At 32.7% G+C, this 17,696-nt stretch overlaps 1 protein-coding gene and 1 long non-coding RNA gene across 3 annotated transcripts; both read left to right on the top strand.

Moving 5' to 3' along the window:
- The first annotated feature begins 2,754 nt into the window (after window positions 1-2,754).
- LOC109159977 lies at window positions 2,755-3,168 on the top strand. Its single transcript, XR_002050654.1, has 2 exons — window positions 2,755-2,840; window positions 2,981-3,168. It is a non-coding gene; the product is annotated as an uncharacterized LOC109159977 (long non-coding RNA).
- Window positions 3,169-7,586: 4,418 nt separating this feature from the next.
- On the top strand, window positions 7,587-16,661 carry LOC109159969 (ubiquitin-like-specific protease 1D). 2 transcript variants are annotated; one of them, XM_019308086.1, is made up of 14 exons: window positions 7,587-8,054; window positions 9,571-9,610; window positions 10,475-10,569; window positions 10,669-10,877; window positions 11,062-11,110; window positions 11,332-11,408; window positions 11,521-11,553; window positions 11,639-11,734; window positions 12,972-13,074; window positions 13,829-13,923; window positions 14,752-14,874; window positions 15,509-15,617; window positions 15,834-15,941; window positions 16,096-16,661. In XM_019308086.1, the coding sequence occupies exons 1-14, from the start codon at window positions 7,731-7,733 to the stop codon at window positions 16,219-16,221; spliced, it is 1,587 nt and encodes a 528-aa protein (XP_019163631.1). In that variant the 5' UTR covers window positions 7,587-7,730; the 3' UTR covers window positions 16,222-16,661. The 2 variants fall into 2 exon arrangements, with proteins under 2 accessions (XP_019163631.1, XP_019163630.1); XM_019308085.1 differs by having other exon boundaries at window positions 13,826-13,923.
- Window positions 16,662-17,696: the final 1,035 nt, after the last annotated feature.

Raw genomic sequence — 17,696 nt, 5'->3', positions numbered from 1 at the left:
GCATCCTTATCAGTTGAGGTTATTTCTAAGTTATTTGTGGGTCCCAGCATCCACCTCATCCTCTATCATCTCATTCAATTACAAAAAAGAAAACCTTTCTCCACATCAATTTTGAGTTATTTCTCAGTTTTTTATGCACCCACCATTTAACTCACTATATTTTAATTATTTCTCTTACTTATTGGGACTACAAATATACCATACTTTGCATAAGAAATATTTTTGAAATAACTCCTCCCCACATCAGCTATTAACTTTGAGTGGAGAGAATTCATGTAGAAATAACTCCTAAATGACTACTAGTGTGGATGCTCTAGTATCATTTGAAAGATTTCAATTACCAAAAAAAAAAATCAATAATGAGAGATATTTTCAATGATATATTTTTTATACGTTAATACATTCTTTCAAAAGGTTGAACCAGAACCCTAAGGGTACATTAATACATAAATCTTGGGATAAACTCTGTCATCTTAGGAAATGGGGTGGGTTAGGTTTTAGAAGCCTAAGAGATTTCAATCTGGCTATGCTTACTAAACAATCCTGGAGGCTTACCAACAACCAAACCTCCCTAGCAGCTAGAATATACAAAGCTAGATACTACCCAGAGTCCTCTTTTTTAGAAGCCAAAATAGGTCATAATCCCTCTTTTTTTGTTCTCATCTGCTGGGAAATATGGGGACAAAGGAATGACAAGCTTTGGAACAATTCATCAACCCTTCATCAGCACCAACTATTTGCAAAGCTAAAAACTTCTTAACTGCTTGGGCCTTGGAGGGATGCTACAAATCTGCATCTATCTGCCAATCAGGCGCCATCTGCTACTCACCATAGGCCAGGCATGCTTAAAATGAACGTGGATGCTGCGATAAATAAGCAAGAAGCAGCTATGGGGCTTGTCAGTGTCATAAGAGATGAAGAGGGGACTATTATATACTGCAGCAAGGGGAGCACAGTGCAAGGGTATGTTCACTCCAAGGAAAGCCGAAGCACTCGCCATCAGAGAAGCGTTAAGTTGGATTAAATTGCACAACATGGATAACATTCAGGTTGAAACTGACTCACTACATGTTGTCCAATGTACTAAGTCTAGTGGTGGTGTGTCTTCTTTTTATTTAATTGTTGAGGATATCAAACACCTCTTGCATAATTTCTGTAATGTGTTTCTTTCGTTTACTAGAAGCCGTGGCGGAGCTACATTAGAAGGTAGGGGGGCCTCCCCCCATCCCTACCCAAATCCTAATTTTTTTTAGTAAATATGTATGTATATATTGATATAGTAGGGATAAAATACACTTTTGGCCCCCCTCTAATAATAATAATAATAATAAAAAATCTATTGTGTTTATATTAATTAAATGAACTCAAAATATATATTAAAGTTCAAATTCATTAAATAAAAAGAAATGAATTAATTCATTAAAGTCACCATTTTTCTTTATTATCTTATTTCTGTTATCAAGATTTTAATAATGGGGGCATCAAGTATACATTTTTATTTCATTATCAAGATTTTAATAATGGGGGCATCAAGTATACATTTTTATTTCAAAAAAAAAATCTCCAAATTTGAGATATATGCTTTAGTTTTATTAGTTATATTAATTAATTAATTAGTGATTTATTGTGTGTTTTAATTATTTATTTACACTTTTAAGATGTACATTTGCTAGTTTAAATGGTTAGTTTTGAAATTGAAAAAAAAAAATAAAAAAAAAATTAGTATTGATTATTTAATTCATGATCTTGGTTTTTGTTTTATCTCTCTCAAATTTTGAAATATTCAGTTAATCAGTAAAGTGAATATCAGTTAATTATGAAAAAAAAAATTGGTGGCAAAATAATTGTCAAAACTTTTTATTTGATGTTAAGTGACAATCTATATTTAAATAAATGTTGTTGTTGTTGTTCTTATTATATTTTGTGTTATGTGAAAAATTTCTAAAGTAATGATCGACACCTATGTCGATCGTACTCATCATATAATTATATATTTCATACTTTATTACACATAGTATAATTAGAAATCATTATCAATAATAATTATAATAATGTATAGTATATATAATAATATGGTACAGTTAATTATAGTGTCGACTAATATTGTAAATTTTCTCTACTACATTGGCCCCCCAACTCAAGTTTCTTGGCTCCGCCCCTGACTAGAATATCAACGAACTAGACAACCTATGTTCTTGGCTTCTTGCTAGGCAGTCTAGTTCTTTGCCTGATTTCACAGAGTGATTCTCCAACCCTCCTCCTATCATTTGTAATGCACTGATTTCGAATTTAAGTTAATGAAAATTTTATCTTATTTTTTTTCTTTTTTTTAAACATTGTGAAAGAGAACAAATGTGCAGCAAAATCGAAGGGTTAACTACTTTGGATGATTAAGCATGGGTAATAATTAATAAGTTTATTAGATATTAAGAGATTTTCTATTTTCTAAAAATCTGTCCATTTTTCTAGGGGTGGTGCAGCATTTAAAACTATATTTTCCTATTTCCTATTCTATAAATAGTTGTAATATGTAAATTGACAAAAAGAGATGAAATATTTGACATCCCTTTACCCTTATCCTACATCACATTGACGAGTTATTACGGGACCGCGAAGACAAGCCTCCGTCGGAGCTGGTGGTAGTCTCCGATCCACCGCTGCGGTGAAACCACCGTCAACAGTGATGGACGACAATGAACGTAGGGACGACGTACAGGAGTTGTCGGATGAAACGCTCTGAATCATAGCTTGGAAAGTGAAGTACCTAAGAGCCAAGCTGGCACACCTCCACCTTCTTCTGCTTGACCTGGGCAGCAGACCTGCCTATAATTTCCCCAAAAGTAGGATATCTTCATTGTTCTTCAGTAAACATAGACTCGGCTAAGCGTGTTCTGATATCTTGACCAGTTTATGGTATCTTCATTGCTTCCTCTGCTTTTTGTTAAGCCGGGAAATTTTTGCTAAGCTTTTTGAGATGTAGAGTTTAATGGAAATTGTGAACTAGTTGTAGGAAGAACTGAAGAAGTATTTACCTATCACCCTTAGGGAGCAGAAATGCATGGGGCATATTTGTAAGTGGCTAGAATTCAATTCAAACTCTTTTTAGTAATTGTTGTGTGCTGATATTTCTGTCTAGTTAAAATCTACACTTTGTATACTTATTTAGGATTTCCATGTGCTGAAACTTCGGTTGATCTCTTTAGAGTTAATTTCACTAAAGGTCCCTTATCTTTGGTGGCAATTTCAAATTTAATTTTAGACTATCATTTTTGTCATTTAACATTCCAGACTATTAGTTTTTGGCTAAAGTGTCATTCCACTCCTTGAACTATATCCGATTATCCATCCCGCACCCTGAACTTTCATATCGTACATATTGAGCCACTTACCATTTAATTTTTTTCGTCTAGCATTTTTTACAGGTACTCAAGTTACTATGATGACATGACACAGATTATTAGTTGATGAGGTGTTTATTTTTGCTTATTTGATGTATTTCTTAGATGATGTGGCAGCCATGTAATAGTTTTGCTTTTTAAAAAAGAAGTCAACTTGAGACATCCGACTCGTCATTCGCCGACAACGCCTCTCGCTCCGCCTCCCGTACTTCTCATTAGCCTTCTAACGGATTTGGTAAGATGCTCTTTGGAGGTCAGATCACTGATGAGGAAGCTCAGAGCCTGAACAAACGGAAACCTTGTTCAGGGTATAAATTGAAGGAGATGAATGGGGGCAATATATATTTTCTGCTTACCGTGAGAATGAGAATTTGGAGCTAATGGCAATTTGAGTAATATTGATTATGAGTATGAGAAATTGATTTTGAAAAAAAAAAAAAGTTATAGTATTTGTCATTTCATTTACTTCATTCAATAAAATGAAAAACATGTGAGGCTGCAGTCCTGAGTCATCCCGGACAGCCTTTAATTTGTCTCTTAGATTGCTTGAAAATAGAAGGATGGCCATCTTTTATGTAGTCTGTCATTCTGGAAATGTTGAGATACAGCACTGGGGTCTTCATTTCTGCAATGATAGATTTCAGGACCTTCAGCATTCATGGATATAGAGCCAGATGACTCTCATTTCTTAACGGCCTCGTTTCCCCGTCAGTGGATTTTTTTTTGGTTTTTCTTGAAATAAAACTTCTTTTTTTGGCAGTTCGGAGCCGGAGCTCAATTCATTTGCTTCATAGCGAGAGTGGTGGGTGGTTTGAGCGATAAAGCCTTTGCGTTTCTGGAGAAGCTTTCAAGTGATTTTGTGGTAAATCAGGGAGAGGCACGAGTGATGTGTTTTTTCCCCTTTTGGCACGAGTTGTTTACAGCTGCTTTAATGAAGGTGATAAGCAGTGTGAAAGAGAAGAGATAATTTTGTCAGAGAGGGATAGAGAGAGTCTACGCCGAGTGTCCCAAACCAAGCTCCATGTTGTCAAAGTTTCTAATCCCGTTGGAGGGTAAAGCAATATATATCATGTTTGGTGACAAACCTGTTGTGAAAACAACAAAGAAAATACACGAACAGAACTTCAATACCTTGAAAATCATAATACACTTCCACCGTCGGCGCCAGAAATTGTAAAATGCAAAAAAAAAAAAAAAAAAAAAAATCGCAATCGCCGGAGAAAACGGAGTCAGGATGGTGGGTTTTGGGGCAGCTATTTACGGAAAAAAAAGAAAAAAAAAAATTTATGTCAGCATATTGTTACCGGTAACCTGTATGAAACCTATAAAAAATGCTAGACGAAAAAAAATTAATAGTACGTGGCTCAATATGTATGATATGAAAGTTCAGGAAGCGGGATGAATAATTGGATATAGTTCATGGTGCTCGATGACACTTTAGCCTTAGTTTTTGGACACTTTTAGTCCTTCTCATGACTTTTTCTATTTTTAGTAAGGACAATTTTGTCTTTTCATATTTTTTTTTTTTGTTATTTTTTCGGTTTTAGCTTATTTAATTGGTTTAGAACTTTAGATAACCTCTGATTTTTAGTAACCATATTTTTCAACCGATTTTTATTAAAGTTTTAAATCAATTAAACCGGTTCAAATAAGAAAAATAACAAAAAAAAATATGAATAGACAAAAATGTTCTTACTTAAAATAGAAAAAGTCATGAAAGGACTAAAAGTGTCCAAAAAATAATAGCATTTGTTGCTTCAAATTGTTGAATAACAAAACACTTTTTTTAGCATTTTGATATTTGGGTTACATCATATTTACCAATTGTCCAATATCTATAGGTTACATTATAAGAGTAAAACACTTAAAGGATTGGTAGCGTTGATTCATTCATTGATCTTGTATATATGTGCATTCATTAAATAAAAAAAAAAAGTAATGAAATAAATGGATATAAATGAAGGATATTCACACTTATTAGCTTTTACTAGCATTTTGTACGCGCGATGCGCGAAAATTTATGCCAAATATTAAAACATTGATAAATACAAATAATTAAAAATTATAATTTAAATTATATATACACAAATAATATATGTATTTTGTACACACACAATCACACATATATAATTTATCATTGAAATTTAATTAAAATATAATTAAGCATTAAATTAATATATAATTATTTTAATAAAATGATAATTAAAAATAAGAAAAGATATGATAGATATAAGTGTATGGTAATAATGATATGTTATCAATGTTAGAATTAAAAACTAACGGTGTAAGGGTGGTTTTGTCTGATAACATTGAAATGTACAACATTTAAAGTAAAATGTACACATTTATTTGTATACAAAAAGAGGGACATAAATCAAGGATATAACCTTAATTGAGGCTTATTATGTTTTTGTATACTAGATTAGATTTTTTAATTAATTTAGAGAAGGGCTTTCTTTATAAAAAAAAAAAAAAAATTATCATAGGGAAACTGGAAAGAGTGAATAAAAGAGAAAAAAAAATGATGTGAAAAAATTGGAGAGTTATTTTACATTAAAGACCCCCTATAGTAGGCTATAATAACAACTAGTATGATCCCTGTGCAATGCACGAACTATGTTATGTTATGATAATAAGAATTATTAGTGTTATACCCGTGCGTTGTATGGATAAATTTTTGTTATTATGAAATTAAATTAAAAAAATGTTAAAATGGACAATATAATAATATATTTGAATTTTTATATTTTTTTTGAATGCTATTTGAATTTTTATATATTTGGTCAAATATCTATTTTCATAACGTACAATATTTAAATTTAAAATTTGTATGATTAATATAATCTCTAATCATGTACGTATTTACTTAAATTTATAGAAAAAATTCACATAATTAAGTTGATTTATATATTCCTAATTGTAATTCATATATATTATAATTCTCAAAATATGAATAATAACTAAGAGAATTATACTTAGAAATTAATTTTAAAAATTTAAATTTTAAATTTTGTATGGGTAAATTTAAACTCTAATCGGACACATTTCCTTATATGATTATATAATATATTGTATCTACACATAATATTATTAATATTAATTTATTAATATGTATATAGGAAAATTCTATAATAAAATTTCACTAATTATAATTTATATTGATAGATTTATAATTTAAAAATTACATTTAGAAATTTAAAAGTAGTATTTAAATTTTGTGTGGTTAGTATAGTGCATAAATGTATATATGTATGTATTTACAAAAATTTACAAATGTTTATATTTTGTTAATTTTATAATTTCATTTTCTTAATTATATTTCATATTTTAGTAATTATAATTTAATGAAATTGTCACAAATATTTCCACATAAAAATCTTATATTTCTCAATTTTATTAATATTATTAATTATAATTATCAAATATTGTGACAATTACCTTAATAATTTTATTAATTATATTAATTATAAGATTTGTTATCTTCCAATATTTAAATACATTACCATAAAATTATCATAGTAATTACATGGTAATTATTGTATGTCATTTATCTTTCAATATTTAAATACATTACCATAAAATATCTTCCCTTTTTTTTTTTTAAAAAAAAAATTTAATTTCAGACCGCTTCGTTATAGGAGCATATATTCACAGCTTTGTGTTCATAATTTCATAACTGTACATTCATAATTCCATAACTGTACATTCATAATTCCGTAACTGTACATTCATAATTCAATAACTGTAAATTCATAATTTTCGAAGCTCTATGTTCATAATTGTAAGTTCATAATGTCAGAGTTCTATGTTCATAATTTCATAACTGTACATTCATAATTCCATAACTGTACATTCATAATTCCATACTGTATATTCATAATTCCATACCGAACATTCATAATTTTCGAAGCTCTATGTTCATAATTGTAAGTTCATAATTCCATAACTATACATTCATAGTTCTATAACTGTACATTCATAATGTCATAACTGTATATTCCTAATTTCATAACGAATATGCCGTTAACGCCGTTAACGGCGTTTCGAACAAATTTTTTTTTATAATTAAAACAGCGTCATTTTCACGAAAAACGACGCCGTTTTAGCGCCGTGCGCACGTGCGCATAGCATAATTTGCCGTTCCACTTGGTATTTTATTGCCAAGCTATACAAATTCCAAGCCAAAAGCCCAAAATATAGCACCATCGAATCCCTGGCAATAGTGTACAGAGTATTTTCTTGCTTCCCCTCCATTTTCTCTCTCTTCCCCAGAAAATTAGAGCTCAGAGGATTCGTCACACTGCTTGACTCTATATACATTCTTCCCTACGCATGGAGGGAGGAAGTGAGGAAAAGCAGAAGGGGGGCATACCGCTTAACATTGACGAGTTATTACGGGACCGCGAAGACGAGCCTCCGCCGGAGCTGGTGGTAGTCTCCACCGCTGCGGCGAAACCGCCGTCAACAGCGATGGACGACGATGAACGTAGGGACGACCTACAGGAATTGTCGGATGAAACGCTCGTGAATAAGATTGCGAGGACCAATAGAATGCTATCCAGCAAAAGTCTGCCCGATGGTGGCGAGAAGCTGAGACACTTCATCAAGCGCCTCCAGAATGAACAGGAAAGGAGGCAACGTGACCATCTCCGAAAGGTGATTTCTTATTTAGTTTATTTTTTTTTTTTAGATTGAATAACGTGATAGGTTAACTTTAAACTTACAACATTGATTTTTTATTCTGACTTTGGAACTATATGGAATTCCAAAACCCTACTTAGAAGTGAATGTGCCTATTCAGTTAATAGGTTAGCTTTTGCTCAAGGTTTCTTGAGCAATATATAAGCACGGCGTTCTGTGAACAATAGTTATCAAAGTGCAGTAACATGGTTATTGCTATGACTGGGAAGCTGTGATTTAGGATAATATGGTTGATTTTGATTTTTTTTTTTCTGAGTTCTGCAAAATCTGAATGAACCACATCTGTGGTTGATTGACTTTGATGTAATTGTGACTTGTGAGTCTAATGATTTGGTTGCATAATGCCAACTCATATTCTTTGCTCTGAAGATAAAGGTGGGCCTTTGACATTTTATATGCTTTAAGCTGGTTGTTGTTAAACAGATAGCATATTTTATCTTGTTGCGGACTTAGAGATTTGCCTTTATTTTAATGATGAGTGTATATTCATGATCATAGTATAATGAGGAAAGCATAGTTGTACTACTTTTATACTATTATTGATTTCACATATATTAGGTATCTAACATATACCCTCAACTTGAGCCAGCAGGGGGAAATATGCTAAGATTGATATGGAGTTTGTTGAAGTAATGTGATGTGAGTTCCTTAGTAAATACATCTGTGAACTGGTTGTTAGAAAGCACTAGTGAATATGAATTTCTCCTGAAGCCACTTGCACTCTATCAAAGTGATAGTCAATTTCCGAGTGTTTAATATGTCATATGTGCGTTAAATATAGAATTGTGACCTTAGGTAGATAGCCTTGACATTGTCACAATGTGAGAGTGGTGCATCCCATAAAGGGCTATGTAGTATACTGCATCTAAGTGACGTTTGATCTAGGATTGCGCCACAGCCCTATATTCTGCTTTTGTACTAGAGCGGGTTTGGTGTGCTGTTTCTTAGAACTTCAAGAAATAAGGTTCGGCCCAAAAAGCACAGCCTATCAGGGCGGATCATATAGTGTCTTACCTATTTCATTTTGTTCTTTTTCCTCTTAGAACCCAAGGTTTTGCTGGTTGAATAAATATCCTGTTGATAAATAAAACTTATCTAATTGCTTCTTTTGTTATTATTATTATTACTGTTGTTGTTGTTAACTAGATTTGTGTCACTTGCAGATGTACGTTGTGCATTTAAATACTGCATCGCAATTGAAGAACATGTTGTCTTTGTCCACTAAATTGCATTAAAGTTTCATAGTTTTTTTTTATTTTTATTTTTATTTTTTATTTTTTGGGTACTAAGAAAACACCTATTGGTGAATTTTATGAACATTTCACCAATAGAAGTGACAAAATTTTGCTAACCTAAAAGTAATTGTAGCATGAGTAAGTCATGTTCACCTATTTACTTCCATAATATACACTTAATATGAATTCTATTATTCATGCTCATTTTTAGCCATTAATTTTTATTTCTTCTACAGGAAGTTGATAAACAAGAAGGGCATGACCACATTGGGGCAGGTGAAGTTCATATTACTTCTGTAAATATGTTGCATTATCTCTTCTGCTTATATATATATATATGTCAGAATTGTGTGTCTGTAGGTGTGCGTGTATATATTTCGTATGCATATTGCATTGAGTTGTTGTAATTATGATCTCCATCATCATGCAAGTCCCATCACATCTTTGATCACCGTGAATGGAAAAATTCCGTACTGGTTTGCTTAACAGAGCCACCTCCTCCATCCATATCCAAATGACCTTTACTACCTTCAATAAGAACTAGTCTGTGTTTGTGCTGCCATTTTTGGCTTTTCTATGGCTGTGATGAAGATTTAAACATTGATGGTTGTTGCAGAATTTTGATCTTGTCATTTGTCTTACGAATTGTGCTTGAATCATTTTTAAGCATTGATCAGGATGATATATGCCAGTTTTCTAAGGCTCAACTTGGATTGACTTGCTTTATAACCTATCTCGTTTTATTGTTTTTGCTTCATTTGTGATTTACAATTTTACCTCTCAGATTGCTGTTTTTTTTCCCCAGTATCTTTTACTTCAGTATACTGTTAGGGTCTTAGGGAAGCTGCTTAGAAAGAAAACGATTTATTGCAGACTATTGGATTTCATTGGGTTCTTGTAAGAACAGGCACAAATTCATGATATAAAAATATGTAATATGCAAACACACACACACACAAACACAGACACAATAGGCATATTAAACTTCTTGGAATGAGAGTATGTGGGTCTTTTTTATTTATTTTGTTTTATTATTGTTATTATTTTTTATATATGTATAGATGGATGATGCTATTTACATAGTTTACATATTCACAAATGTTGAGTGGGCAAGGATAAGAGCTAGATGTAATTGTGCAGGTGTATCTAATGGCTTCATGCAACCGGCTCCATCATCTTCCACACCAAATTCACAATCTTCATTTGGTGCTTGTTTTTCAAAGCGTTTGGAACCAGTACATTCTTATAATCTTATTCTTGACTAATCATTACCTGGTTGTGGATTCTATAACAACTGAAGTTTGCCCTTCTAATTTTCGTGCATTGATAATAAGGGAAACCATAAGGTGGGCAATGCCTTTGAAAGCGAAATGAGTACTCTAAATCCATGTGACAGCAAAAGGGTACCCAAAAGAAAGATTCCGCCAAGGAGAAGACAAGAGAGTAAAGCTCGTCAGCGACTATCTAATACTGGTTTGAAAAGAAGTATTTCTTCTACTACATCACATTCTGAGGAAGACTTCTACAGCAGTGTGAAAAAGAAGTATATTAGTTCTCTGTGCCTCATTTTTTCTGCTTTATCTGTTATAAAATGTGATCTAGTCCTTTCATGGAGCACATTTTTGTATTGTTATTATTATTATTTTTAAAATCTTTTTTGCCTCTAGTGCTGTTCCCTGCAATCTATGTTGCATGTTCTAAACTTGATACATTCATTCCCCTCTCAGGAATAAATGTTCTGAAGTCCAAGGTTCAAATAGCCCAAGGTGCAAAAATGTATGTTCTACTATGCTTCATTAATTCTCTGTTTACAGTTTACATGTTCTTTGCCTTGTATATTCTTTGGTATTTTGTACTCAAAATTTATATATGATCATAAACCTTACCATTAAAGAGGCTTTCATCTTATCTTCTATTTGCTCCTATAGTCTTTAGCTCATCTTTAATTTATAATTTCTGAGATTTATATATGGATTGAATTATGTTGCTTCTTGTAGGGGGAGACTGTTGTTCTTGTGGATGAGGAGGAACAAGAGGCTAAACATATGGATCAATTGGACTTTATGGATGAAAGGTAATGAGTTAACTCTAACTTCTGACTTTTTTTAATCTCATTTTCTTTTAAACATGTCAGCTTCCTAGTATGTGACCTGTGAGGCAATTATTATCTCTGTTTGTCATTTCAGCACCAAAGATTTGAAGCTGTACTATCCTTCTAGGTATGGTGTGCTCTCTTTCTTTACTTTTTGCATCCTTGCCTCTTGAATACTAACATTTTGCAAGCTGTTTTGCTTGGTGGAATAGAGATGATCCAGATCCAATTGAGCTTTGCTATTCAGACATGGAATGCCTTGCTCCTGAGGCATATTTGTCATCAACCATAATGAACTTTTATATCCGGTAATGTTGATTAGAGATGATTTCAGATAGTTCAATGTATTGGTCATGGGTTCATAGATTATTGTTTCTGTTTCTCGGACTGTTACCCTTCCCTGCTATCCTTGATTCCTCCAAAACAGATGCACAGAGTCGCAACTAGAAAAATAGGAAAGCTGTTGTTACTTCACTATATTTGCAAATTTCAGAGTAATCTATTCTGCTGAAGTTTTTATTTTCAAATGATTTATTTCCAATGATGGTGCTAGAAACATACAGACGGCATGTGTATGGTGAGAGCCACCGAGACTGTTGCATTAAGATTAATTGGTGTTTGGATGGGAGAAAATAAATTAGGACTTTTAGATCTGAAAATAAGCTAAGACCTGGATTGAATTGGACAAATAACAGTTTCTAGCAAACAAGGCTTAAAGCCATAAATATGTGGAAATTGCAGATTCAGGAAGATAGAAGTATGAGAAATTTAATTGCTAAAGAAGGCCAATCTTCTGCAGGCAGGTCTGAAGTCAATGAGCTGAAGGGCGAAAATCTTATAGTTTGAGAACTAAAGTGCATACTTGAAAGTTTTTGCATGTATTTTTAACCCAAAGCTCCCTTTATTTTTATCTTTTTAAATTTTATAAGCATACAAATGGAGGTGGGTGATGCAACAGAGACTTCTTAGGGGGCCACCCTTCCTAGTACTACACTTGTCCAAGCAATGCTTAATTTAGAAGTTTTATGGGATCCAGTATTTTATCCCATTAATTACTCATTATTCACCTATTTCGGCTGAAGTTCAAGTACTAGGTTGCTTCATCATTAAATATCAAATAAGTGGCATGCCATGATCTGCAAATTTCTCAGCTAGAACTTTAGATAAAGTGGCATGCCATGATCTGCAAATTTCTCAGCTAGAACTTTAGATAAAGTGGCATGCCATGATCTGCAAATTTCTCAGCTAGAACTTTAGATAAAAAATATACTTGACTGCAATAGTACAATCAACTGATCAAGACAAGCTTATACCTGATTCAAAATACGCCTTTCAAAAACTGTGTGTGTATATATATATATATATATATAATGACTTGCCTATTATCTTCTAGACTGCATCAAGTTCCTTAATTAGAGCTTTCATTAAGCACCTTTTGTAGAGCTGCACTATATTGCAATTTCATTTATGTTTCTAATGTCATTTTATTTGTGGACTAGCTGAAAGTTTTCTTAAGTCTCTAGTCATCCTCAATATTTTTGCTAGATATCTGCAGCACACCAAGTCTTCACCAGATAGGGGAGGATGCAACTATCATTTTTTTAATACATATTTTTACAACAAGCTTAAAGAGGCTATGCTGAACAAGGTATATTATCTTTCAAACCAAATGTTTGGGGGAGACATGTACTTCAAACTTTATATTAGTACTTGAAACAGGTAACAGGTTGTCTTGCATATCTTATGCATGTATATTCTTCTAACCGTGAAGGCAATATAGAACTTCTTTCTAATATTGCATTCCTTAATAGTGTGACTTTGTACTATTTGATAGTAGTACACTTGTTGAGAGCTTGTTTTGTTTAAAAGGAGCTTAACGATCCCCTTCATTCTTCAATATGAAGGCAATCCGCTTCATTATAAGCAGTGGGTACCACAAATTATGAACTAATCCAAAAGCAACTATATGCTGAGGAATAGGAAGGATTGTTGGTCCAAATCCAATCAATCCCATGGATTGAACAACCACTTGGATCTTTTTCTTTAATCTTCCATGAAAAGAATAGTGGCATATGAGAAGAGCAAATGAAACTTTCAAGTCTGCATTTCCTTGTCTACTAGACTGCACTTAATGCATATGGAACATTTTAACAAAATAATGAACTCCAATGTGACTGGAGGTATATGATAATCATGAATTATAAAGTTTTCCTTTGAAGTATTAAGAATAATGTTTTTCTTCCAACATGAACCATCAGAAGCAACCTATCAAAGAAAAGAAATCAGAAGAAAAAATGTAGAGTGTATGTGAAGTAGAATGCACACACACACGAGACACAAATATATCTATATACGCTTAATCAAGTATGTATGAATAATTTTGCTATACTGACTTACAGCAGAATGACAAGGAATCTTCCTTTGTCAAGTTAAGAAGATGGTGGAAAGGCGTAAATCTGTTTGAGAAAGCATACCTATTTTTACCAATTCATGAAAGGTGAGCTATTGTTTTTTTTTTTGTTTGTTTTGTTTTGTTTTTGTTTTTGTTTTTGTTTTGTTTTTTTTGTTTTTTTTGTTTTTTTTTTGTTTTTTGTTTTTTGTTTTTTTTTTTAAAGTTCAGTTTATTCTTAAAATTTGAACTTTTGAAATATTTGGCTTAGTTATAGTTCTATATGAGGTGTGAGTACTCTGAGGCGAATGAGAAGTCTTGTTTACTGTATCAGAAAGGAACAGGGCAAGGATTAGGAGGACTATAGTTTTCCTTGACGGATAACCTACCATTTGCACTGAATATTTCAACTTTCATGTAATTTTAACCTGTCAAATGCCACAAACAATATTAGAAACGATTCTCAAGATCTTTGCAATTGCCAGATTAATAAGTTAACAGATTTTTGGCCCAGTGATAAAAGATATTTACCTTTTAAGAGATGAGAACACTTTGAGCTTCTTGGTTTAGCAGATGCATGCAGATGGGGGTTGGTTGATGAGTTGATCATTTCATTGCTTTTACTTTCCTTGATGGGCTTAAGATCTGTTATTTGATTGTCATTATATTGTAGGAAAATATTGTACCTTGCATTCTTCCTAACCCAATTATTTTCTGGAAGTTCTTAGTGTTATATTTCGAGACATTTGTTGAGTAGAAATGCTTGTGTGCCCTAGCTTACCTTTTGGGAAACATTGTTCAAGAGTAAATTACTGCTTCTGCACTTCTTCAGTTATTCTTGTGGGGCCATTTTTTATCCATCATTTTGAATCTGTTCCTTTATAAGTATTTCTTGCTTATCCGTTCTCTTTATGTTGGTTAATGTTATCTTCTCAGTCTTCATTGGAGCTTGGTGATTATCTGCATACCAGATAAGGAAGATGAATCTGGACCAATTGTACTTCATTTGGATTCACTAATGTTCCACTGTAGCAAGCCAATATTTAACAACACCAGAAAGTAAGGTTTAATTTTTTTTTTTTTTTTTTTTTTTAAAGTACTTAATCAAACACAATGTATAGATACCTGGTTTTTGAAGTGTGTTTTAAAGTTTGTCTGCCCTAAATAGAATTGTATCCAAGTAAAAACAGGATGTTAATTATATTTTGTTACATCCCTCTGTATATTTCTTATTGTGTTCTATGAATACTTTATACTTGAGTTCTTGAATTTTTCGTACAGCTACATGGTCTCATGTATGCTCAGAAATGCATAAATATGTAATGTAAAGCGATATTCCCAGGAATCTCGTATAACCACAAAATTTGAGGGGAATGAGATTCCTAGAAATGTGACAAAAATTGAACTATGTGATATAATCTGAATCAAACACACCCCTAAAAGGGTTGGACGGTTACCATCCAATTATACACTTTGTGTGTTCACAGCTAGCTAGTTTAGGCAACCCAGAAGTCTTTATCTATCTATGAATTTATGTATGTCTCTTTCTTTTTAAACAGACTTCTTTAATAAATGTGTGATCTCCAATTTCTCAATTGAATTTTTCCACGGGATTTCATTTGACACCGTAAGCCTTTTTTGGTTAAAACTTGTTGAGTTAGAAGTCTGTTGAATTTGTTCGATCTGCACCCAGGTTTTTGATAGAGGAATGGAAAACCTTGAAAGATGAAGGACCACATTTCCCCATTGCAGATAAAATATGGGAGAGACTCCCTAGAAGAATTGAGGAAAAAGAAATTCAGGTAAAAATACTATCCCAGACTGAAATGTAATGTCACATTGTCATTTCTTTTCAACAAGAAAATTCCTGGGATTACTTATTTCTGAATTGTATGGTTTATGATTGGTGATTAAATTGAATTGTTGAAAACATTCTTTTGAACCAAAAGTTTGCCTTTGTGAGCTTATGTTTCCTTTTATCTCCTATGTTTCTTCAGCACAATTTTTGTTGGTGACAGGTTCCTCAACAAAAGAATGACTATGACTGCGGCCCCTTTGTACTTTTCTTTATAGAACGGTTTATTGATGAAGTTTCTGAGAGGCTGAAAAGGAAGGATCTAGATATGGTACTATTTTTCCCTCTTTATTTCTGATAGTAATGTATGATATCATTCAGTTCCATGTTATACCTAAATATTACCGATTTGCTTCTCCTTTTCTTCTTATTATTACTACTGCTGCTAATTATTATGATTATTGTTATTTATTTATTGGTTTCAGTTTGGAAAGAAGTGGTTCAAGCCTCATGAGGCTTCTAATTTGAGGCAAAAACTGAAAAGCATACTTGCAAAGGAATTCAAAAGAGCCTCAAAGGAATTGAAAAATGGTAGTGATGATTTAACATGATATGAATCCTAGCCTTTGGCATGACTAACAGGTTTTGACAACAATAGGTGACTTGTAGCTAGTATTCATTCACATATAAGTTGGAGAGTTTTGGAACAGCTCTGTATAGTCATTCCCTAAACTGCAGAGAATTGGAGTTTCTCCTTTGCCTCTCAATTCAGAATTGAAGGTAAATATATGAGAGATTTGAAGTAATAGTAATAGTCATCAAAGATATGTTTCCTTTTAGTTGTATAGCAGACCAGATCAGATCATTCATTATCACCCATACTGTAATTTTCTGGGGGGTTCTTGAGACCCTAGTTACGTTGCTATTTCTCATATATATGATATGTAAATCCCTTTTTTGGGCAATCTATTGTAGTTGAGTACAAAAATTGTTGCAATATGGTAAAAATCATAGAGTTTTTACAATTAGTTTTATCATTTTAATTTGAATACATTTCGACTTTCTGACTTTAATTTGACAATTAGTTTTATCTTGTCTTGGGCTTCCTATATAAGTCTAGGAAGAAAGCATGCAGAAGCAATCCTGAGAGCTGAGGTTGAATCTCTATATATCCTTGGATGCATTATATTGATGGCTTCCAACTTCTCTTCTCCACAATAACATTATTCATCTTAATTGGTCTTTTTCTCAAGTTTGAGTCCCAAAACATCACCTTTACATTGCCAAAACTTCTCTCAGCTCCCTAAATTTTAAATTAAAGAATACATCTATACTAGTGTACATTCTAGAGTTTTAGAGCTAACATCCTTTAATTTGCATATAAAGGAGTACCATCTCAAATTGGGAAATTAAGGCTGGGAGACATCACGTTTAAGTTCATGTGTAATAGATTGGGTTTGTTGAATCTTGCAGTTAGAGGCTGTGATTGGTTGTACAAAACTAATATATAGTGAAGAAATGTTGACTCTTTGTCTTCAACAGGTTGAGAAAGTATGTATAAACATGTATTCAATTTTTTTTTCCCGAAGGAGTGAGAAATTCTAAAGTCTAGTTAGGAAAGATTGAAATTCTATGAAATTATAATTCTTCAAATTTGAGAAATTGCAATTCGCCTCACCTACGAATTATTACAATTTCATCATACATGGAAAGAAAGTTTGAAGTGTGAGACTCTGCTTATGGGCACTCCTTGCCCAGAACTGCCCTTATTCCTAAAGACTCTGCTCCCCAAACAAAATGGTGATGAGGCTAGTCCCAGTAAACTAGCTAGGAGTGTCAGAAAATGAAGCTGCAGATGAGATGAGAAATATTGTAGCAGTAGTTTAAAGTCCCTCATGCAATTTTACAAAGTTGCCATTTTAAAATTGGAGATGTAAATTAAAAGCTATTGAGGCTATGATGTGCCAATCGAGTAAAAAAGGAAAAGATATATGAGGTTGCAATTCAAGCCGATTTTGATAATTTCAGGAAAAGGTGTGACAAGGAGAAATGGACATTTAGGGGGGATGAAGTAGTCGAAAACCTC

The sequence above is a fragment of the Ipomoea nil genome, unplaced genomic scaffold, assembly GCF_001879475.1.
Source record: "Ipomoea nil cultivar Tokyo-kokei standard unplaced genomic scaffold, Asagao_1.1 scaffold2845, whole genome shotgun sequence".
Classification (NCBI taxonomy): domain Eukaryota; kingdom Viridiplantae; phylum Streptophyta; class Magnoliopsida; order Solanales; family Convolvulaceae; genus Ipomoea; species Ipomoea nil.
The sequence above is the reverse complement of the archived record's forward strand: the minus strand, read 5'-3'. Positions and strand labels throughout refer to the sequence as shown.

What these genes read in the sequence shown, in the direction of transcription:
- LOC109159969 (XM_019308085.1), top strand. Translation starts at nt 7,731, where the DNA reads ATGGAGGGAGGAAGTGAGGAAAAGCAGAAGGGGGGCATACCGCTTAAC. An exon ending in TTGGACTTTATGGATGAAAG is followed by an intron (nt 11,409 to 11,520) that starts GTAATGAGTTAA and finishes TTGTCATTTCAG; the next exon opens with CACCAAAGATTTGAAGCTGT. An exon ending in AAGAGGCTATGCTGAACAAG is followed by an intron (nt 13,075 to 13,825) that starts GTATATTATCTT and finishes ACTGACTTACAG; the next exon opens with CAGAATGACAAGGAATCTTC.